Raw genomic sequence first — 24,913 nt, forward strand, 5'->3', positions numbered from 1 at the left:
GGCCTGGGGTGACGATGCTCAGAGCCTGCTCACAGCCCCATTTGAAAACTACCAGAAGAGACTAGGCGTGGTGGCTCACACCTGTGATCCCAGCTCTTTGGGAGGCTGAGGCAGGTAGATCAGCTGAGGTCAGGAGTTTGAAACCAGCCTGGCCAACATGGTGAAACCCTGTCTCTACTAAAAATACAAAATTTAGCTGGGCATGGTGGTGCGTACCTGTAATCCCAGATACTTGGGAGGTTGAGGCAGGAAAATTGTTTGAACCTAGGAGGTGGAGGTTGCAGCGAGCCAAGATCGTGCCACTGTACTCCACCAACCTGGGTGACAGAGCAAGACTCTGTCTCAAAAAAAAAAAAAAAAAAAAAAAGGAAATACACCAGAAAGCCCAAGAACCCATAAACTCCTTGAGGACCTGGCCTAACCAGGTCCAGACACACGGGAGGGTTCTTTAATATTCTTTAAGGGGTGAGGTCTCCAGGAAAAGAGTTGTCTTGGGAAAGAGACCTAAATACCAATTCCTCATGTGGGTCCAGGCTTAGATTACAGGCCCTTTTCTTACTGGTGAACTCAGAAAATTGGCAAACCCCATTTCCTTCTTAAGGAAGAGAAGAGACACATCCAAGAAAACTCATGCTTCATGCAGAGAAGCCACTTTTGGATGAACTCAGTGAAGCCCGGGGGCTTGTGGGAATATCCCTGCAGTGATCCTGTGTGGCTCCAAGATGGGACTGGTGCTCAGTGGCTGGGAACAGATGCTATGGCAGCAGTGAGCCAGCAGAGTCAACAAGTGTAGCCGGCTGTCTGTGGGGCCCCAGCTGTTCCTTTCCACCTGTCCCTCTCCCAGCTGAGACTTGCCAGCGTGGCCGCCACCAGCCACATGGATGTCTGCCTGCCTCGGCCTGCTCCCTGTGGCTTTGTTCTTTGTATTGTTGAAGAGGAGTCCAAGGCGTGGCTTGGCTGGGTGGAACCTGAAGGGGCAGTTCCCATCACATTGGCAAGAGAAATTGCCTTTTAAACCAAGGAAGATTTGGTTTGGTTTGTCTCCAGGCGACAGAGCAAGACACAGTAAAAGCAGGTCACCACCAGCAATAGGATTTTCCGATTCCTGGGAATCTCAACTATTTGTTCCTGTCCTCTCCACGAAGGATACTGAACTGTGGGTTGAACATGATATTTGCTGCTGTAGTTTTGCCAACCACACAGGAGTCCACTTGTCCCAGAAAAGAAAGAACATGGGATGGGGTATGGAATAAAGATGCTGGGGCCAGGCACAGTGGCTCATGCCTGTAATCCTGGCATTTTGGGAGGCCGAGGCGGGTGGATCACTTGAGGTCAGGAGTTTGAGACCAGCATGATCAACATCATGAAAGCCTGTCTCTACTAAAAATAAAAAAATTAGCCAGGTGTGGTAGTGGGTGCTTGTAGTCCCAGCTACGCAGTAGGCTGAGGCAGGAGAATCGCTTGAATCTGGGAGGCAGAAGTTGCAGTGACCCGAGATCACACCACTGTACTCCAGCCTGGGCGACAGAGCAAGACTGTCTCAAAAAAAAAAAAAAAAAAAAGGTGCCAGGACACCTCTCCCTGCTTGGCCTGTCTCCCTGAGATGACGAGTATTTCCCTGGCAGGTGAGCTAACTCCAGAGTCAAAGTATAATGCTGTGGGGACTTTTGACCCCCTGCTCCCCAATGCCCAGCTGGTCAGCTCACCTGAGGTTCCCTTTGTTGGTGGCATACTTGACGTGGTTGCAGATGTAGTTGAACATCCCGTGGGCTGTGGTGCAGTCACGAGCATCGAATACCTGGAAGAGGAGCAGGGTGGAACTGATTGCCTCTTCTTTCCCTCCCTAGTTCCCCAGCGCAATCTTCCCATTTTAGGAGAACCCAGATCCCACTCCAGCTGCTGCTCCATTGGTGAAGTGGGCACCACATTACTGAGTCCCAGGCTGCATTTTATATTTTCTCTTTTCTATCCTAATAACCAAGGCCAATTTGAGCAGGAAAAAAAAAAATCCCCTAAAAGTAGGCATGGCATGTAAGTGAACATGGGAAAGGAATGGTAAATGAAGGGGAGTTTAAATGTGTTGGTTACATTTCCTGTTAGGTTACTAGGGATTAGGGATTAAAAAAAAAAAACAAAACAGAACAAAAATCAAACAAAATCCCCCTGATCTTGATAACAAATCTACTTCCAACTTTAAACTATTTCCTAAAATAAAATCATAACCAAGGGACACAGAAACGAATGCCTTCAGGGAGTAGGCAGATAAATAAGCTGAGTAGGTGCAAGACAAAAGGGAGTGGTGAGGTCTGCGGTCAACTGAAAAGTATAAGCCCTCCCTTCCAAGAGATATGCAAGTTCATTTTTGCAAAAGCACTGCGTTGGCTAAATAAGACATGATTATCATCTAGAGCTGGCTGTGATCTTAGAATGTGGGACCGCATGACCACCATCTGATAGGTCACCATGGCCACCAGGTACCCTTGATAGAAGCTTATCCTTTCTAAAGCTCCATCCACTCTCCTTCCCCTCTTCCCTCATTTATGGGCTCTTCAAGGTATCTGACTTCACCACCTACCTGCAGCTTGGACCACTGGATCCTGCCCACACAGCGCGAGGCATTCCGCCAGGCATGCTTGGCCCCGTAGATGAGCTCTGTGTCCTTGAGCTGGTAGGTGCTAGTGGTTTCGATCTCTTTGTTCACCTCTTCCAGCCTTTCCATGTGGGCTTTGGAGCCAAATCTGAATGAAGAGGAAGGGACATGGGAACATCACCCTGTCTTCTGAATTAGAAGTTGGTAGAAGGGGAGAGCTATTCCAAGAGGCTGGAAGCTACAAAAAATTCCAAGTTGACTTCTGGATGCAACGGTTTGATTTCTGGATGCAAGATAAAGCAGACACTGCAAACTCAAATACCCACAAAGGCTGAACATTGTACATACAACTCAACCAGCTGGGTGGGGACTGTGGCAAACGGGTGACCCAGGCCTTGTCCAAAGGGGACAGCCATGACTCCACTCCTGCCACTTGTCACCTGACAGGAGAGGGGACCCATGACTGCCAAATCTTTCCAGAGAAACTGGAAATCTGACTTTTAAAGGGAACTCTTCTAATTTTTAAATATTGGCAATGAATTCAATTTTAGAAAGTTAAAAAAATTTCTACGAAAAATTTTTGGTTTACAGAAAGGTATATAGGATAATATAATAAACCCCCATGTCCCAAGCCTAAAAAATAATGTAATAGTTTCTTGGGGAAGGCTTCCCCATGGTAGACAATTCTCTCCCCAGAAGTGGCTGCTATGTTGAACCTGGCGTTTACCATTCTCACACACTTGTTTATATCTTTGCCACATGTGTATCTATCCTTCAACCATGTACAATGTCATTCTGCATGTTTAAAGCATTCATATAGGCTGGATATGGTGGCTCACATAATCCCAACACTTTTGGAGGCCGAGGAGGGTGGATCACTTGAGGCTAGGAATTCGAGACCAGCCTGGCCAACGTGGCAAAACTGTCTCTACAAAAAATACAAAAATTAGCTGGGTGTGGTGGCGCATGCCTGTAATCCCAGCTTCTCAGGATGCTGAGGCAGAGAATTGCTTGAGTCTGGGAGGCAGAGGTTGCAGTGAGCCAAGATCATGCCATTGCACTCCAGCCTGGTGACAGAGCAAGACTCTGTCTCAAAAAAATAAATCAATAAAACAATTCGTATAAATGGTGCTATACTGGATGTATCCTTTTACAATTTATCCTTTCTTTTGCTCAAAGTTAGCTATGAACTGCAGTTCCATTAACATGCAGAGCACTAATCCCTTTGATTTTTATGGTTGTATAGTATTCCATCACTGGAATATACCACAACTTACCCATTCTCCTGTTGATGGCATTTATGTGGTTTCTTTTTCTTTTCTTTTTTTTTTTTTTGAGATGGAGTTTCACTCTATTCACCCAGGCTGGAGTGCAGTGGTGTGATCTTGGCTCACTGCAACCTCCATCTCCTAGGTTCAAGCGATTCTCATGCCTCAGCCTCCCAAGTAGCTAGGATTATAAGCGTGTATCACCATGCCCTGCTAACTTTTGGATTTTTAGTAGAGGTAAGGTTTCACCATGTTGGCCAGGCTGGTCTTGAATTCTTGGGCTCAAGCGATCTGCCGCCTTGGTCTCCCAAAGCGCTGGGATTACAGGTGTGAGCCACTGTGCCTGGTCTCTTGTTGGATCTTTAATTTTAATTTTTTCCTGCTACAAACAATGTTTCAGTGAACATTCTTACTGATGGTTTCTTGTGAACAGGTGTGAGAATTTCTCTAGGGTATGTATCTAGGCATGGAATTGCTTGAAATTTTTCAAATTATAAGCAACCCTTTAAAGGTGAAACAAAAGCACTTCTGGGGAATAGATGTGACCTATGGGTAGCCAGTTTTAAGCCTCTGTGTATGGCAGAGGCCTTGTGCTTTGGCCTTGGTTTGCAAAGTTGGGGCTGACATCTTTGTCTCCAGCATTCGATAACTTACCTTGGGCTCCCCAGAATTGACATACACTTGCCTTTTAATTGATGAATAGTATTGATCAATAAACTCTTTGGCGAGAGGGAAGAGCTGTTCTTTTGTGCGGACATCTTCAGGCCTCCGTATATGCTGAGAAGGAAGCATGATGGAGCCCATGCAGATGTACTCAGTGCATCCCGTTTCCTGGAAGATCAAGAGATTTGGGCTATTGCTTGGTTTTACCCAAGAGTGGCAGGTGTTAGGCTGTGGGCTTGGATCTCATATTCATGGTTGAATTTCCCTGACCCTTAATTCCAAGAGGCAATTTCTCAAGTGCCAGCTTCAAATCCTTGCTGGATATGGTCATAGCCATGTTAAGGAACACTAAGTAGCATTTTCAGGTTCCTAAAGTATTTGCTCTACTCATCTTGGGAAAAGAAGCTTTTTGACTAGGAATCAGAATCACTGGTACTAAAATCTGAAATATTTTTAGATTTTGCATGATGATCAAAGAGGAACTAATACAGTGGCTACAGTAACTCATTTGAATGCATCTATGATAGACTGATTGCAAAATAGGGCCCTAATTTTTCCCCTCCCTGTATTCACTCCTTTGTGATGTGGCTTTACAGCAATTCTCCATGAAGAAGTGGAGCCTATCCCTTAACCTCTTGACTCTGGGCTGGTTTTGACCCTTAGGATGTGGCAGAAATGACCCTGTGACAATTCTGAGTCTAGGCCTCAAGAGTTCTTGCATGTTTCTGCTCATTCTCTTAGAATCCTGCAACTACATGTGAACAAGCCCAAGCCAGCTTGCTGGAAGAGGAGAGACCACATGGAACAGGGCTGAGTTATCTCAGCCAGGACCATCCTAGACCACCCTGACCTTAGTTGACCCCTCAGACATACCTACAGATGCACGAGAAAGCCTCACCAAAATCAACAGAGTCTGGACCAGATCACTAAACCACCCAGCCAATCCGTAGACTTTTGAAAAATTATACATAGTTTTAATAGTTGTTTTCACCCAATAAGTTTCAGGGCAATTTGTTACATTGTAATAGCTTGCAGATACCATTTCTCCAAGAGGCCCAGGTTCAGCAAAAATTTAAAACAATATAGCGGTTTGTTGACTATTAAAAATATGAAATAAAAATATTGAGGACACACTGTGAAATCAAGGAAGGGTTTGTTCAATACTCCACCAGTGGTCAGACTATGAGAGACAGAGAGGGTATTCACAAACAGCAACTCTCCTTAGATTCTTTTGCATACTGGGTTCACGAATAAAAAGCATTTACATAAGAGAGTGAGAATTCACCAGTGGTTCCCAAACAGGGGTGAATTTCTTGCCCAGGGGATGTTAGGTAATGTCTTGGAGACTGCAAGAGTTGAAGAAGGAAGAAAGAAACATGAAAAGTGGCTTAACAATCAGAGACAGGTTTATTTTAAAGAATAAACCTGAGAGGGGCTTCTGGCTGAGTTAGGTTAGGAGCACTCTTTTTTTTTTCTTTAAGTTCCAGGATACATGTGCAGGTTTGTTACATAGATATACATGTGCCATGGTGGGCACTTAACAACCCATCATCTAGGTTTTAAGCCCTGCATACATTAGGTGTTTGTCTTAATAAGGAGCACTCTTCTCTACAGACTAAGAGTATTTAAGGGTTTAGGGTGATAGAGTTTATCACAAGCTTGAAATGTTTCTGTGTCTCTTTGTCTTGCTTATCTGGGAGGGAGAATTTTTGTGTCTGTTCCCATACATTTTCCTGCAGCTGCAGGCATATCCCCCAAGTCTGCTTTTAGCTTCCCTATCTTAGTGCATCTAAAGGGGAAGGAATATGCTATTAAGGCCCACTGTTTTACTGGAGCCTATTATATGAGTGTGAAGTTTGGTGGTTACCCAAGAGACTTTTCCTCCTCCCTCTGTGTCTGAGCTGTCTTATCTGTGTTTTACTGTCTGCCTTTTCTGGCTGCTTGTTGTTAGAAGGGAGGTGATTTCCTTGAAATGCATGAGGTTAGAAAGGGAGCTGGAACTTAAAATGGCAGTGTTTGTCCAAGAGGGCGGTGCTTCTGCTGTCAGAGACATTTTTGGTTGTCACAACCTGGAAGGGGGTGTACTGACATCTAGGGGGTGAGGGTCAGGGGTGGTGCTCAACACCCTACAACAGAGGACAGCCCTCACAACAAAGACTTATCCGACTCCAAATGTGGACAGTGATGCAGCTGCACCCCCTTGTCTATACCCTGCTGGGGTACTCACCAATGTGCTGTTAAGGTGGAGGGTGTCAGTGAGAACCACGTCAGTCTCCCAGTTCTTGACTTTGAGGAAGCGTGGACACTTGGAGGGGCTGCCATTCTTTGTGGGGGACTGTTTTCCTGAGGCAGGGGGCTGGAGGAGAGAATGAAGGTGGAAGATGAGGCAGGGCCTTGAGTGGACTGTAACATTGTCTCCACGGAGGCCGGGAGAGCCATTGTTCTTCCTGGGATCTGCCTTGAGTCACCAACTGTCTATATCCAGAGTAAGATCCAGCCCTCCCTGGTTGACATGTACAAGGTTCTTGGGAACCTGATTTCCCCACTTACATGGAAAGAAACACCATGGAAGAGCCTCTTGGGTTCTGCTCTGGGGAGAGGGATCAGGAACTCAAAGGTGGTCTCTCTCGTTCAATAGGGTCTGGCACACTGAGTAAGGACTCGGTGAACATGTGTTGAATGAACACATGACTGAAAGGACACCATCAGCCTCTTTGAATGATAATAGCCCCTAGCACCAAGGAATCAAACCTAAAGCTGGGTTGATTTACTTGGATTTCTAGGCCTTTCTGTGACAGTCCAAACTCACCATTTCTGGCAAGGACTGAGAAAACAAAGATTTAAACTGAAAAATTTTGGGCCAGGCACAGTGGCTCACACCTGTAATCCTGGCACTTTGGGAGCCTGAGGCGGGCGGATCACTTGAGATCAGAAATTCGAGATCAGCCTGGCCAACTTGGTGAAACCTCGTCTCTATTAAAAATACAAAAATTAGCCGGGCATGGTAGCGCATGCCTGTAATCTCAGCTACTTGGGAGGCTGAGGCAAGACAGGAGAATCGCTTGAATCCGGGAGGCAGAGGTTGCAGTGAGCCAAGATCACACCACTGCACTCCAGCCTGGGAGACAGAACAAGACTCCATCTCAGAAAAATAATAATGAAATAAAATACAATAAAATAAATTGAAAAAATTTGAAGCAAAGAATATTGCCCCTAAATTTCTGGTTTCTGACTTTTAAAACTTCCAGGCTCGTTCCTGCCTCCGGGCCTTTGCACTTACCGTCCCCTCTGTCTTGAACACCTACATGGAAAGAAACCATGGAAGAGCCTGTTTATGGGGAACTTTAGTCCCCCATTTGTCTTCACTCTGCAAACAATTTGACCAGTAGGTGAGTGGGGATAAGTCTCAGGCTGACCAGTGTTGGCCCATTCATTTTAGACCTCACTGATAAGGATTACATCTGTCTTTTTTTTTTTTTTGAGACAGGGTCTCGCTCTGTCACACAGGCTGGAGTACAGTGGTGCAATCATAGCTCACTGTAGACTTGACTTCCTAGGCTCAAGCGATCCTCCCACCTCACCCTCCCAAGTAGCTGGGACTACAGGTGCATGCCACCATGCCCAGCTATTTTTTTGTATTTTTTGTAGATATAGGGGTCTCACTATGTTGCCCAGGCTGGTCTTGAACTCCTAGACTCAAGTAATCCTCCTGCCTCAGCCTCCCAAAGTGTTGGGATTACAGGTGTGAGCCATCGCACCTGGCCTAGGATCACATCTGTCTTGGATGCTCCTAGGTTATTGTCTACCTGCCTGGGCACAGGCACACACATGCATCAGGCAAGCACTGGTCACTTAGTAACTCTAAGGGAGGGGCAGCAGGCGCACCCTGATGCGAAAGCCAAGCAAGGTTAGGGAGAAGATGAGCCAATGTTAAGTGACACTCATGCAAAGAGTACATCAGTGCACAGTGACTTTGAGGCAGGGTATTCATACATTCAACTAGTATTTATTGAGCACCTATTATAATACATGCTCAATAAATAGGCACTGGGGATTCAGCAGTGAAGAAGACAGACAGGGACCTTGCTCTCTGAAGCGTTATGTGGTGGAGGTGGAGATAAACAGTAAGTAAACTAACATAGGATCAGTATAATTCCAGGTGATGATAAGAATAGAAAATGGGGAGGTGACAGTGACTGAGTGGAGGGGAGAAGGGCAAGTGCAAAGGCACTGATGTGGGAATGAGCTTGTTAAGTTCAAAGGACCAGCAAGGAGGTTGACTGTGGCTGCAGTGTATGCATGAGGGCAAGTGTAAGGAGATAAAATCAGAAAGGAGGCAGGGCACCCATCTCACTGACTTGGAGGAGCTCAGGCTGGTGAGGGTAGCTGTGAATTATGATTAAATGCATTAAGTCCAGGATAGAAGTCACAGAGAACTGCGAAGGACTAATACTGATAACTAACATTAAATGAGCACTTATTATGTGCCAAGCAACAACCTTATTATCTCCATTTTACAGATTAGGAAACTGAGGCACAGAGAGGTTAAGTTGCCCAAGATCGCAGAGCTAATAAGCTGAAGAAAGGAGTCCAATCCAGGCAGTCTGGCTATCAAATCATGTCCTTAACAGCTTGACTATCCTGCCTCTTGGCCATTAGGAATAATTCATTCATTTAACACATGTTTATTGAGTAGTTCCTATGTGCCAGGTGAGGCAGCAGAGACCAAGACCATAGGACAAACTAGATGGATGTGAGCTCCCACGGAGTCACAGTCCTGTAGGAGGTGATGAAAACTGAATGAGCCATGGCAATCGATTTAGCACAATGGATGCCATTACATGGGACCTTGGCAGCACAGGGGAGGTGGGAGCGCATAGAAGAGACATCTAACCTCTCGATTAAGACCAAAAGATGAGTACGTTCTAGACAGGCAAAGAAGAGGAAGCAAGGTCTTACAAGCAGAGAGAACAGATCATGCAAAGGTCCTAAGTTAAGAGAACTATCATGGCCACCTTCGCAGCCAGTGGAATAAGAGTTCTGTGTTGAAGTGTTCATGGCGCCATGTTGGAGCCTGGGGAACAGGAGGTGGGGGAAGGGTGGACCACTGTTAAAGATCGCTCCGCAAGAGTGCAGGCTGTGGCAGCACAGGGAACCCACGGAAGGTGATAGGATTCATAATCTTCCTCATCTCCCCGCCCTGGCCAGATCTGGTCCTCCTCAGTGCTGGGTGCTACCAACCATCTGTGCTGGACACGCCACAGGTCAGAGCTATCTTAGTCATCAGCCTCTTCTCTATCTCCCACACCCAACTCATCACTGGTGATCACCCATCTTAGCTTTTTAACTAGCTCTAGAATCCATTCACTCCTCTCCCCTTCCACTGGCCAGTGCCCTGACCAAGTCATCTCTTACTTGGATGATCAGTCACCCCCTAAATGTTAGCCATTATTTATTATTATAAATGTTATTATTATGTGACCACTAGCTCAACTTATAGTATTAGAAGTATTAGTATTACTAGTAGTACTGCAATGCTTCTGCAAGCATTATTACTTGTATTATTACTACTTATATTATTACTTGTATTACTATTATTACTTATATTATTACCTAATTATTATTACTTGTATTATTATTATTATTATTTCTGCAAGTATTATTACTACACTACCACACTCGGAGCATGATAAAGGTTTGGATGAGTTCTTCCCTTTGTTTCTCATTGATAGTTTCTGTCTCAGTTATTGTGCCCATGTTTCCTTAGGAATTTGCATACAAACAACCCCACTTTGTTCAAAGGCCTGACCAGGCACCCTAAACACTTCTTTAGGATCCTGTCTCCCCTCCTGTCTCTTCCAGGAGGAGTTTTGGAGGCGATGAAAGTCACATCTGGGCAGGGCTTTGTAGTAAACACATTCCTCTGATCATGCCGACAACCCGTATCGAGACAAAAAAAATCCTACCTCGCGCAGAGGAAGGCACCCCAGCCATTCTCCCTACACACCGGGTTTCAGATGTGGTGATGACATCGGGTCTGGGCCCAGGACTCAGAGGGTGGGGGGCCAGGCATGAGGAGGAGGAGCAGGGTGCGGCCTGTGGGCAGCAGCTGACAGTCTTCATCGCCAGGGAGTGGGAGGAACGAGATAACAGGACTAATAAAAGGGGCCATCTGTGGAGGTCCCAGATGTGTGAGGGGTGGTCGTTAAGAGTCAAGCAATTGGCTGCCTGAGTGTGAGCCGTGTCCCCCTCCACCCTGGGTTTCACTGGATTGCACACTTGAAACCAGGCATTAGGAGGCTTCTGGCAGGGCTGTTGTACTTGGCGCTTTGATGTTTTAATTAGCCAGCAGCAATATTAGATGACTCAGGAAGGGAGAAACGGGGAGATTAATATAGCAGTCAGGGGCCCTGCATGCAGGATGCAAATGACTTTTCTGAGTGGGCACCAAAGTTCTCCTGGTCAAAATGCAGATGAGCAGCACTTGCGAATTATTACGGTGGGCACAGGGCACATGTGGGCTTTGGACTGTGGCTACATACATCCTTTTCTGGCTTTATGTCTGCGGTGGGGACAATGGAAGCTTTTAGGTGGGAGGAGACATTGGCTCGCTCTTTGTGGACCCCGGGACACCTGCCCCTAAGTGTGCAAAGGAGGCCATGAGCTCGTGGGCATTTTCATAGCCTTGTCAACACCTCTTTGCCTAGGAAGCTTGCAGAGGTCCTGAAGGAATGAAAGGAAATGGTCCTGCAGCCAGGCTCAAAAGGAGGCAGGGAGGTGCAGTCATGTCAGCCTGGGCTCTGGAGCTGAGAACGCCACTTCCAAGGTCTGCTGAAGCTCTGATTCCTTTTCCCCCTCTCTCTATTCCTCCCTTTTTTCTCCCTTTCAACAAGTGCATATTGAGCACCTACTGTATTTTGGGGACAAGTATTCTAGGACTCAGCAGCCGTTGAATGACTCTCATTCCACAACTGGGAAAAGCATCTTACAGCTGCTTCTTCTAAAGCAGAGATGCGCAGACGGCGTGGCCCACTGTCTGTTTTTGTACAGCTCCTGAGCTAAGAAGGATTTTTTTCCATTTTTGGATTATTGAATGCAAAAATCAAAAGGAGAATATTTTGTGACACACGAAAGTTATATGATGTTCAAATGTTAGTGTCCATAAATAAAGTTTCATTGGGGCTCATTTGTGTCCATATAGCGTGTGGCAGCTTTGACACAACAATGTCAGAGCTGGCTAGTAGTTTTGATGGAGTCCAATGCCATGTGGCCCACAAAGCCAAAAATATTTATCTTGTCCTTTAGAGAAGAGGTTTGTAGACTCCTGATCTAAAGGGTTGAATTCCAGTGGCTGACCCCGACCACTGAGTTTGCTCAAATGCCGGCATGTTAGAAAACTTTCCTGAGCTTTTTTTTTTTTTTTTTTTTTTTGAGATGGAGTCTCACTCTGTCACCCAGGCTGAAGTGCATTGGTGTGATCTCGGCTCACTGCAACCTCCATCTTCTAGGTTAAGTGATTCTCCTGCCTCAGCCTCCTGAGTAACTGGGATTACAGGCATGTGCCACCAGGCCTGGTTAATTTTTTTTTTTTTTTTTTTAAGTAGAGATGAGGTTTCACCATGTTGGCCAGGCTGGTCTTGAACTCCTGACCTCAGGTGATCTGCCCACCTCAGCCTCCCAAAGTGCTGGATTGCATGTGTGAGCCACTGTGCCGGCTGTGATCATTCTTTAAAGCAGTGTCACCTCCTTGACATTCTCTGCCCCCAATCACCCTTTACCAGGCTTTGTTTTCCCCCTAGCACTTAACACTACCTGTGGTCATCATGAGCATATATGTACCTGGACATGTATGTGCATATCTACATTTATATATCTTGTAGATATAGATTTACATATGCCTATTTAGGCATTTATATAATACTTGTTTTCTGCCTACCCACTGTTCAGTTTGTTCTATCCCTGGAATAGTGCCCGGCACACAGTACATGTTCAATAAACATATGAGATCTGCATGAGACTGCATTCTGTCCTTCCTCTAAATTTATTTGAAGCCTGTGATAGTTAATATTGTCAACTTGATTGAAGAATGCAAAGTATTGTCCCTGGGTGTGTCCGTGAGGGTGTTGTCAAAGGACACTAACATTTGAATCAGTGGACTGGGAAAGGCAGACCCACCCTCAATCTGGGTAGGCACAATCTAAGTAGCTGCCAGTGTAGCCAGAAGAATAAAAGCACCAGAAGAATGTAAAAAGACCAGACTGGCTTAGCCTCTGAGCCTACATCTTTCTCCTGTGCTGGATGTTTCCTGCCCTTGAACATCGGACTCCAAGTTCTTTTAGCTTTGGGACTCAGGCTGGCTTCCTGGCTCCTCAGCTTGTAGATGGCCTATTGTGGGACCTCACCTTGTGATTGTGTGAGTCAATACTCCTTAATAAACTCCCCTTTATGTACACATCTATCCTATTCATTCTGTCCCTCTAGAGAACCGTGACTAATACAAAGCCCTAACCCCATCCCCCACCCCCATGTGATTTTGTTGGGAGATAGAACTTTTAGGAGATAATGAAGGTTAGATAAGGTCATAAGGGTGGGGCCCTAATCTGATAGGATTGGTGGCCTTATATGAAAAGGAAGAGAGAGCTCTTTCTCTCTGTCTGCCATATGAGGACACAGAGAAGGCAGATGTCTACAAGCTGACAAGACAGCCCTCACCAGAACCTGACCATGCTGGCACCGTGATCTTGGACTTCCAGTCCCCAGAACTGTGAGCTGTAAATTTCTGTCGTCTAAGCCACCCAGGCAATGGTCCTTTGTGATTATAACCTAAGCAAACTAACACAAGGTCTAAAAAGCTTCAACACTGTAGAGTCCCTTAAAAGCTAAGCCAAGGATGTTGGCCTTGATTTCATAGAGAATCACGAGCCCTGAAGCTGCCTGCCTGAGTGAGTGATCTTATCTCAGCTGGGTTTTAGGGAAGACATGATTGCAAGGATTGTAGGAGGGAGAGGGTCAAGGCAGAGAGACCCATGAGGAGGATGGTGCAATGAGGCCGTGAGTGGCCACAGGGTGGGAATGCAGCTACAGAGGCAGCAGGACTAGAAGTGGGGAACTGAAGGTTGGGGGCTCCGGAAGTGGAACTGAGAGTCTCTGGGTAGGAGAGGATCGGGGCAAAGGATAAAGTCAACATGGATTGGGTAAGTGGAAGGATGGTGGGTTTTTTTTTTTTTTTTGAGATGGAGTTTTGCTCTTGTTGCCCAGGCTGGAGTGCGATGGCATGATCTCAGCTCACTGAAACCTCCGCCTCCCGGGTTCAAGCGATTCTCCTGCCTCAGCCTCCTGAGTAGCTGGGACTACAGGCATGTGCCACCACACCTGGCTAATTTTTGTATTTTTAGTAGACACGCGGTTTCTTAATGTTGGTTGGGCTGATCTCGAACTCCTGAACTCAGGTGATCCACCTGCCTTGGCCTCCCAAAGTGCTGGGATTATAGGCACGAGCCACTGCGCCTGGCTGGATGGTGGGCTTTTTAGCAGACGTTAGGAAGTAAGAAGCAGGTGTGCTGGGCGCTGGATGGAGGGAGATTTTTTAGGCAAGACAGAAACTCAGCACCAGAACTCAGAACACCTAGAAACAGAAGTCAAGCACCTGCCCTTCCCCAGTAGTGGCTGTCACTGTCACAAGTCTCACAGTGAAGCCAGGACTGATAGCTACACCAAGAGAGGCAGACAGGTACCTCCAAGACATACAGCATCTTAGGAGCTATTATGGCAGCAGTCTTCAATCTTTTTGGCACCAGGGACTGGTTTTGTGGAAGACAAATATTCCATGGGCCAGTGGTCGGGGACATGGTTTCAGGATGATTCAAGTGCATTACCTTGATTGTGTGCACTACTTCTATTATTATTATAATACACAATGAAATCATTATACAACTCACCATAATGTAGACTCAGTGGGAGCACTGAGCTTGCTTTCTGCAATTAGATGGTCCCACGCGGGGGTGATGGGAGACAGTGACAGATCATCAGGCATTAGATTCTCATAAGGCGCATGCAGCCTAGATCCTTCATATGCGCAGTTCACAACAGGTTCGAGCTCCTATGAGAATCTAATGCCGCCACTGATCTGACAGGAGGCAGAGCTCAGGCGGTAATGTGAGCAATGCGGGGCAGCCGTAAATGCAGATGAAGCTTCACTTGCTTGCCCGCCGCTCACTCCTGCTGGGCGGTCCAGCTCCTAACAGGCCAGTACTGGTCTGTGGCCTGGGTTTTGGGGACCCCTGCATTATGGGATGAACCGTGTCCTCTCCCCACCCCACCCCCATCAAATTCATATGTTGATGTCCTAAACTGCCTCAGAATGTGACCTTCTTTGGAGTTAGGGCCTTTACAGAGGAAATCAAGTTAAAGATGAGGTCATCAGGGTGGGTCCTGATCCAGTAGGGCTGGTGTCCTTACAGAAAAGAGAAATTTGAAGGCAGACAGGCTCACAGGGAGAGCGCCATGTGAACACAAAGACGGCCACCTACAAGCCAAGGAGGGAGGACTGGGTCAGCTTCTCCCTCCCAGCCCTCGGAAGGAACCAGCACTGCCAACACCTTGATTTTGTATTTCTGGCCTCCGGAACTGTGAGACAATCCATTCTACTGTGTAAACCACCCAGTTGGTGGTGTTTTATTACAGCAGCCCTAGTAAACTCATCTAAGAGCTAAGGCCTAAACTTGTACAAAGCAAGTCGCTTCTTATTCTAATGCTATCGGCACCAGTGACAGCTCTTCTATTAGAGGCCTGCAGCAACCTGCCCTGTTTGGCTTCTCCTGAAACGAGGGCAGCACACCGGGGCTGAGCTGGGCAGAGGGCCATTCACACCAGGGGCCAGACACCACACACTGTGCCCTTTGCTGCAGCCCTGGGTGGCACCGCACCCACCTGTAGGTACCACCTCTCCCGGGCAGCAAGCGTAACCCGGTTATGAGCTGGGGCAGATCAGGGTCCAGGCCCACAGACTCACAAATCCAGAACGTACCCACTTATCTGTGCCATTAAAACATTGCTACGTATAGAACTTAACCAAGTGTATTTAGTACTTTGGAATATAATTTCCTTTAGTGTAGTCAAAGCACTATGTCTAAAGCGATTCATTCCTTAAGATAACTCCATAGAAACTCGACACTGCTTACTCTGCTTCTCTCTCTTCTGTAATTCAACAGTCTGTAGAGGGTGATTAAGAAAGGGGGTGCTTGGGAGTCAGATCCATCCCAGTTAAGGATTCGGGGTGATAGTGGAGACCTCTGGAGGACCAAGGGGCATCAAGGCTGAATTTTTTAAGCTTTCTCCAAATTGCAGTGATATCACAGTATAGCCAGATGCTACTGACAACTTTCAGCTTGGTTCCATTACCAGACCAGAATGTACATATACACCAGGAATTAATCTTAACATCAATCCTGTAATTATCTCATGGCCTGCCCTATGATACTGCATTGTACTGTGTTTGTTTGTTGAAAGCCTTAACTTGCCAAATGCAAATATTGAAAATGCACAACAAGTTTTGTGTTTATGTTTTGACCCTTGTATCTTAGAAAATCCTGGGAACCTCAGGAAATGGAAGTAGGCTGGGGCTGTTGACCTGTAAGAGCCTCTGTTTGGTGGGGGTTGGTTTTGGCAACTGATAGCAATTTACAGAGAGAAAGAAAAATGACTTTGACCCAACTTGCCCTTTTTGGGAAAAGCATTTCAATATGGGGTGGTGCAGTGAAGGAGCATGCAGAGTGGTGTCACTGATTCAGAACCACAGTGTCGTTGTCAGACCCGGACAACAGTCTGGACGGCCTGCATTGAATATACTCACTCTTAAAACAAACAGTTAGCAAAATATGTGGAAATTCCAGCAGGGCTGAACCCAAACACCAGTCAATTCACGTACCACTTCCTGGCTCCACCTTGGCTCTGACCACCCAGGACAGCAAGCTTGGTTGCTGGCCTCTTGGCTCAGTGACCTATTAAGACCTAGGAGTCACTGAGCAGGCGATGGCTGGGGTGGAAGGAAGGAAGACGCTTCTGGGATGGAGAGAGACTCTGTTCAGTATATATCCCTAGAAAGCATCTTGGTGGGGGGTCTGCTGGTTTGAGGGTACCCTGGGAACGTTGGATCACCCCAGGAAGTGGGGCACTGAAGATGCTTTTGGGAAAATCCAACTTGGGTGTCTAGACCAAGGCAAGGGATACCAGACCTGATTGAAGTCGGGGCAAAAATGAGTTGGACTGCAGCTTAGAACTCGGGATTTGGGGCATCCTCCTACAGAGGGTAATTAATCTAAAAATGCAAGAGGTTTCTCAAATGCTTCGAGACAGACTTAGGGAAGGGAGTAACCAAGAAGCACCTTGAGATGTCAGCCTCAAGGGAGCCAAGGGACTCTGCCAAAGCCAGCCAAGGGAGCTCTGTGGGTAACATCTGTGCATGAGTCTACAAAACCCCAAATATCACAATATGATGACTGCTGTGTGTATCCCCATCTGTAGTTTGTCTTGAAAGTAGAAGTTTTCAGAAGTTGAGGTACATATTAAATGAGAAGAGGGGATGGCTCGGCTGTGAACTGCTCCAGGGCAGTGATCATACTCAATTTCATTTCTTTTTTTTTTTTTTTTTTGAGATGGAGTCTCGCTCTGTCACCCAGGCTGGAGTGTAGTGGCACCATCTCAGCTCACTGCAACCTCTGTCTCCCAGGTTCAAGCGATCCTCCTGCCTCAGCCTCCCAAGTAGCTGGGATTACAAGTGTGTGCCACCATACCTGGCTAATATTTTTTGTATTTTTAGTAGAAACAGGGTTTCACCATGTTGGCCAGGCTGGTCTCAAACTCCCGACCGCAAGTGATCCACCTGCCTCAGCCTCCCAAAGTGCTGGGATTACAGGCATGAGTCACCACACCTGGCCTTCATTTCATTTTGAGTAACATTCAGTAAATGTCTGTTTGGTGCCTGACCAGGGGTAGGCCACTGCACATCCACAGGCTCATTGAATCCTCATGGTAACCCATTCTTCAGATGAGAAAATAGAGGCTGTGAGAGATGACGTGGTTATCCCCAAACTAATGAAAAACAAGCAATAGAGCTGGGCTTGGAATCCAGGCTCTCAAAGTTCCGCTCTTTCCCTTCAAGGTCCTCCTGCTCTTTTCTCTGTGTTTCCAGAGCTCAGCACCCAGGAGGCATAAATCATATCTGTCCCATTAATTTCAATGACTGACAAAGATGACAATGTGGTCATAAAGGGGAAGAGATGCAGCCTTGTCATGACTCAGTGGGTGGTCACTTTGGGCTTTGGGTCACCTGTGGGCCACAAGGGTCTCATCTGTAAAATGGGCACAGTGCTTCTTGTCCTAACTGCCTCAAATTAGCAATATATTATTTAGTCAGATAAGAACAATAGTAATGACCCCAACATTTGTTGAGCATTTACTCTGTGCCAGGCCCTGTAGCGTGGGCTCAGGGCTCCACGGCCTGGGTTGAAATCCCATCTCCATCACTTACTGGTTACGTTGAACCACAAAACCCTCTGTGATTTTCAGTTTCCTCATCTGTAAAATGGAGACAATCACAGTATTTCATTGGGTTGAGCTGGGGGTTCAGTGAGACCACGGACCTAAAGTGCTTAGCACAGTACCTGATATTGCTCAATAAATACATTAGGTCCCGTTGTTATGATTGACATCATTATCTCATACGTTATCTCATTTCATCCTCCCCACAATGTGATAAGCCTATTAGTCCCTATTAGGAAAGGGAGGCTCAGCACAGATGCTATTCATAATTAGTCATCTGACCAAGGTCACCAGCTAGGCGCTGTTCCCCTGGCCTCAATGCTGTGGGCTCATGAGTCCAAGGGTTAAAATGACTACACACTTGCCCCCATGATATTGTTATCACTGTTACTATTTTATTTTTTTGAGATAGGGTCTCACTCTGATGCCCAGGCTGGAATGCAGTGACATGATCTCAGCTCACTGCAACCTCTGTCTCCTGGGTTCAAGCAACTCTCCTGCCTCAGCCTCCTGAGTAGCTGGGACTACTGGCACACACCACCACGCCCAGCTAATTTTTGTATTTTTAGTAGAGACAGGGTTTCACCATGTTGGCCAGGCTAGTCGCGAACTCCTGATATCAAGTGATCCACTCTCGTTGGCCTCCCAAAGTGTCGGGATTACAGGTGTCAGCCACCGTGCCGGGCCATTATTCCTGTTATTTTTATCCTGACATAATGAGTCAGGGCTGACTTAGAAGGCTTCCCGGTGAGCGTGCTGGGCTGTCGCCAAGAGGCAGAGCATTTTACTGGTTTGCCTTCGTTCAGACCCAGGCTGGCTGGGGCTGGCTACATCCTTTTGGTTTTCAGCAAGGCCAGCAGTAGCTGGCCAGTTGGTGTCATCCTGGCGACCTTGGATCCCCTAAAGATTGGGAAAAAAATGGCCCGCAAGCTTGTTCCCCACCTTTCTCATAGTTTAGAGCCTCTAGAGAAGCTGGGGGGATGCTGTCATTTACCTGGAAACAGGGAAAATCTTCTCAACAGATTTTGACATTTTGAAAGCAGCTAACAAGCCCTGTGTCCCCAGGGGTGAGAAAATGCCATGATCCCAAGGCGGCTGAGCTTGGGGAGTGGGATTTCGATTTAACAGTCATCTCTCTATCTGATCGCCTTTACCAGTCAGAGGCTGGAGGGAGGGGCAAGGGCAGTGGGAAGGACAGAAAAGAGGAGAGAACCCCAAATGGAAATACCGCTTCCCCAGGTCCGACCCTGTCCCTGCTCGTACCTCACACTAAGGGTTTGATTGACGCTTAATTGGTATCTGAAAATAGATGTTCTGTCCCCAAACAGAGCACGATTCTACCCCTTCTCTCTTAGGAGGGCAAACCAGACAGGCAAGGGAAACAGATGCTTAATAAGAAAGGAAAAGAAGAAGGACTCGATTTGAATCCTGAGTTTGTGCAGGGAGGATGGCCCAACAGCAGGTCCTTATGTTATTTATCTAGGGAAGCTTTTTACTTAAGATGATCATTATGATAAGAGCCTTTAGGATGATGTCAAAACTCAACATGTGTTCATGACTGTAATCCCAGCACTTTGGGAGGCCAAGGCGGGCAGATCACAAGGTCAGGAGATCGAGACCATCCTGGCTAACTTGGTGAAACCCTGTCTCTACTAAAAATACAAAAAATTAGCGGGGCGTGGCAGCGTGCACCTGTAGTCCCAGCTGCTGGGGAGGCTGAGGCAGGAGAATGGCGTGAATCCAAGAGGCAGAGCTTACAGTGAGTCGAGATCAGGTCACTGCACTCCAGCCTAGGTGACAGAGTGAGACTCCATCTCAGAAAACAAAACAAAACAAAACCAAAAAAACCAAAAACCAAAACCAAACCAAAACAAAAACCCACACAAAACAAAACAACAACAAAAAAACCTCAACACGTATCTCAGGTTGTATTAGCATCAAAGACAACCTCAGAGAACTGATAATGATCCTTAGCAAGAAAAATAAAAAGCAACGTATCAGCCACAATGATTCCCTTGACTATAATGCCTTTTTCCATTTTCTTTTGGGCAAACTCCTACCTGAGCTTCAAAACCCAGCCCAGGTGTCACTTCTTGGGGTAAACCTTCCCTGGTACCTACTTGCTGAGGTAATTATGTTCCCAAAGCATTTTGTATTCCTCTCTATTTCAGCACTAATTGAATCTTACACGAGTCTCTCCCCACACACATCCGTGAGGATCTCAAGGGCAGGGACGTCTATGTTTGCTCAGCTTTGCTCCTACCCCAGAACCATGCACACAGCAGGTTAGCGAGTGAATGGTGACAGAGGAACTGATTTGTCCTATCTACTATCCCAGGCCAGATGCAATTTGCAAGGGGGTGGTGAAGATGAGGGTCACAAAGTCATACACACAATGCACTCTGTGACGGGGGACTCGAGTCTCACTGGCCCCACCCACAGTGACCCAGACTGTTGGCAAGAGAAATGACTGCTAGATAAAGATTAATGCCTCAGCCTCCTCAGAAGGACTTAAAAGAAGATGCCACTAGGGCTGATTTTCTTTGAATCTAGACAAATAAGAGCATCGAAGAGGGTGGGGATCCCTTCTGGGATTACCAAGGAGTCAGACCTCACTATTTCCTCCAGGAGCTTATAGTCTCCTGTGTCAGGAAGTTCTTCCTTATGTCTAACCTGCATCCATCCCACTTCAATTGCATTCTATTGCCTTTTGCCCAGCCCTTGGCAGTTGCTTTGCTGCTTTGCCCAGCGGCTTCTCAATCCCCACCTATCCCTTTCTGACTCAGGATTGCAGGTAGTGGCTGGGTTTCTCTCTGTGTCATTAACAATGCTAGGCCCCCTATGGATGCTTAAACAAGCCATAAATGTGGGTTACAACTGGAAGGATAGAAGCTGATTCCAGGAGCTCCAGGTATAGTAGCTTTGAGCAGGTAGAGGCAAGGTTAGGAGACCATCTTTCAGGATGGAAAGGAGAACATTGTGTTTTCTATTAATTTGCTCACCCTGGGAAGCATTTCTGAAGCCTGTGCCTATGGGGATGTCTAGCAGGCCACAACAGGGCTGTTTCCTTTGTGCTGGAGCTGGGACTCAAATATATCCAAGTGCTAGGGTCTCTGCCTCCTGACAGCTCTATTTCTGAGAGGCATTTGGAAAATTGAATCTCAGGCAACAGAGTCAGGATGATTTTGCAGGCCCGTGACTTTTTTTTTTCTTTTTTTCTTTTTTTTTCGAGGCAGAGTCTCATTCTGTTGCCTAAGCTGGAGTGTGGTGGTACAATCTCGGCTCACTGAAACCTCCACCTCCCAGACTCAAGGAATTCTTGTGCCTCAGCCTCCCGAGTAGCTAGGACTACAAGTGTGCGTGCGCCCTCACGCCTGGGCTCATTTTTGTATTTTTAGTAGAGATGGCGTTTCACCATGTTGGCCACGCTAGTTTCGAACTCCCGACCTCAGGAGATCTGCCTGCCTCAGCCTCCCAAAGTGCTGGGATTACAGTCATAAAACACCTTGCCCGGCCTGGCCCGTGGTTTTAAATCTTTTTGGGTGAAATCCTACATTAAGGATTTGATGGTGGGTGAAGATGAACATAAACCCCAAGCTCTGCTGGTCTATCAGTCATGCTCCCAGGAACTCTCTAGGCTAAAACTGCTCGGCAGACTTACTTCACCTTGGAAGATTCAGTCTTACCCCCTTTCTCCAGCACCCTCAAAGTCCTTCCCTTCTCCAAGCAAACGGAATTTCTATATTAGCAGAGGCCTTAAGCTCTCCATACATCTTCCTGTCCTTTCATCATCACATCCTGCAAAGGCTAGTGGTCCTCCTTCCAGTCCTGAGTTTGTGCAGGGAGAATGGCCCAACAGCAGGTAGGTCCTCGCTCTATTTATCTAGGGTAGCTTTTCACTTAAGATGCTTATTACGATAAGAGGCTTTAGGATGATGTCAAAACTCAGCATGTGTCTCAGTTATTGTTGGCACCAAAGACAACCTCAGAGAACTAATAATGATCCTTAGCAAGAAAAAAAGAAGCAATATTATCCGCTACAACCATTTCTTTTTTTTTTTTTCAGATGGAGTCTCGCCATGTCGCCCAGGCTGGAGTGCAGTGGTGCGATCTCAGCTCACTGTAGCCTCCACCTCCCAGGTTCAAGCAGTTCTCCCACCTCAGCCTCCCAAGTAGCTGGGATTACAGGTGCCTACCATCGTGCCCGGCTAATTTTTGTATTTTTAGTAGAGACGGAGTTTTGCCTTGTCGGCCAGGCTGGTCTCAAACTCCTGACCTCAGGGAATCTTCCCACCTCGGCCTCCCAAAGTGCTGGGATTACAGGCGGGGCCCTGAATTCCTTTTACTATAATGCCTTTTTCCATTTTGTTTTAGGCAAACGCTTATCTGATCTTCAAAACCCTGAGGCCCTGTTCTCAATGTTGAGCTCAACTCCTCAGACTTGAAGACCAAAGTTATGCTTTCAAGTTGGCATTGTCTAAGGTGGGCAGCGTGCAAGGAAATGACCAGAGTCTGCCATTGCTCAGATTTCTGCATTGACTTTTAGTGTCTTTCTCGCAGGGTCGAGGCCTCCCCTGTTTCTTCCTTCGAATCGAGATCTCAAGGGTTACTGCACACCAGGAATTACAAACTGATACCTAGAGGTGGTAGGTGGGTAAGCTAAATCAGTAAAGAAGGCTGGGTAACTTCAAAACAGGACACTTAGTCGCATACTAAAAAAGAAAGACTTGTGTGTGTAAAAATGAAGAATGTTTTTAGGGTTTTTTTTGTTTTTTGTTTTTTTTGGAGACAAGTTCTTGCTCTGTCACCCAGGCTGGAGTACAGTGGCACTATCACGGCTCACTGTAGCCTCAACTTCCCTGGCTCAAGCGATACTCCCGCCTCAACCTCCCAAGTAGCTGGGACTACAGGTGCATGCCACCATGCCCAGTTAATAGTTTATACTTTTTTGTAGAGACGGGGTTTTGCCATGTTGCCCAGGCTGGTCTTAAATTCCTAGGCTCAAGTGATCCTCCTGCCTTGGCCTCTTAAGAGTGCTGGGGTTACAGGTGTGAGCCACTGTACCCAGCCAAAAAAATCTTTCTTAAAACATGAACATTTTGGTCCATCTCTACCTACCACTTATAAAAATGACAAGGGCCCAGGTGCAGTGGCTCATACCTGTAATCCCGGCACTTTGGGAGGCCAGGGCAGGTGGATCACCTGAGGCCAGGAGTTTGAGACCAGCCTGGCCAAGATGGTGAAACCCCATCTCCAAAAAATGTAAAAATTACCCGACTGTGGTGGCACACGCTTGTAATTCCAGTTACTTGGGAGGCTGAGCGGGAAGGACTGCTTGAACCCAGGAGGCAGAGGTTGCAGTGAGCAGAGATAGCACCAGAGACTGTCTCACAATAAATAATAATAATAATAATAATAATAATAATAATAATAACAACATGGATATGAAAAGATTTACCTTTCCTTCTATTATAAGAAATCAAAAGCACTAATGCTACTATAAATGACAATGGACACTGGCCTTAATAAGAGGGAGACAATAGGGAGTGGTGAGGTTTGTGGTCAAATAGAAAGCTGCACTCTGTCTAGAGGGGGCAGCTGCTATTCAGTCTATGCAGATTGTTGCCCCATAAGAATATGGTTGGCTGCAGCGACTCACAGCTATAATCCCAGCACTTTAAGAGGCTGAGAAGGGAGGACTGCTTGAACTAGGAGTTCGAGACCAGCCTGGGCAACATAGTGAGATCCTGTCTCTACAAAAAATCTAAAAAATTAGCCAGATCTGGTGGCACCAGCCTGTAGTCCTAGTTACTTGGGAGGCTGAGGTAGGAGGATCTCTTAAGTCTAAGAGATTGAGGTAGTAGTGAGTAACCTAAGATGGTGCCACTACACCTCAGCCTGGGAGACAGAGCAAGACACTGTCTTTAAAAAAAAAGAATATAGGCACAATGTGGTCAGATTATGTAAATTTTTTTTTTTTTTTTTTAGACAGAGTTTCGCTCCATCACCCAGGCTAGAGTGCAGTAGCGTGATCTTGGCTGATTGTAACCTCCGCCTCTTGGGTTCAAGCGATTCTCCTGCCTCAGCCTCCTGAGTAGTTGGAATTACAGGCACCTGCCACCATGCCCAGCTAATTTTTGTATTTTTAGTAGAGATGGGGTTTCACCATGTTGGTCAGGCTGGTCTTGAACTCCTGACTTCGTGATTTGTCCCACTCGGCCTCCCAAAGTGCTGGGATTATAGGTGTGAGCCACCGCACCTGGCCTTAGACTATGTAAATTTTAAAGAGAAGCTGTAGATATATTTATGTAAAAATCTGAAACATCGGCAGTACATTTAAAATATGACTATAAATTATCTCTTAATACAATATGGTGTAGACCTAACAAATCAGGTCTGCAGGCTAGATCTGGCCCGAGGCCGCCTCTTACTGTCTTTCTTTGTCTTGTGAGGGCTCATATGATAGCCATACCTCTTTGTTTTCAATAAAGAAAGAAAATATAAAAGAGCTTTAAACCATATTTGTTCATTTAATCACGAATGGAGAATAGCTTCCTAAAGCTTATGGTGTGGTCTTGACTTTTGAAGACAACATAATAAAAGTCTACAGTTGTGCTTTTCCACCAAACGTTTCCAGATATCACTGCTAGAGGGACATTCAGCTAGTGGGATCATGGGTCTCACCCACTACAGAAACCCTGATGTCCTTTTCTTCCTGGCCAGCCATCAGTGGCTAAGGAAAGCAATTGCCACCAAGGCTCTAGAATGTCTCATCCTCCCCGCTGAAGCTATGTAGAGAGGCTCTGAGGCCTTGTTTAGATGTGCTGGCAGTGAAAGCTGCCATCTGTAGGCC

The 24,913-nt window shown here is 46.4% G+C and overlaps 1 protein-coding gene across 1 annotated transcript in view; it reads right to left on the reverse strand.

Annotated features, from left to right (window-relative positions):
* Positions 1–24,913, reverse strand: part of NOS1 (nitric oxide synthase 1) — a 121,107-nt gene that overhangs the window by 74,051 nt on the left and 22,143 nt on the right. The window contains 4 exon segments of the mRNA XM_073021143.1: positions 1,707–1,798; positions 2,576–2,738; positions 4,544–4,689; positions 6,749–6,877. Of these exon segments, the coding sequence (XP_072877244.1) occupies positions 1,707–1,798; positions 2,576–2,738; positions 4,544–4,689; positions 6,749–6,877 (530 nt within the window).

This window comes from Chlorocebus sabaeus, chromosome 11 (genome assembly GCF_047675955.1).
Source record: "Chlorocebus sabaeus isolate Y175 chromosome 11, mChlSab1.0.hap1, whole genome shotgun sequence".
NCBI lineage: Eukaryota > Metazoa > Chordata > Mammalia > Primates > Cercopithecidae > Chlorocebus > Chlorocebus sabaeus.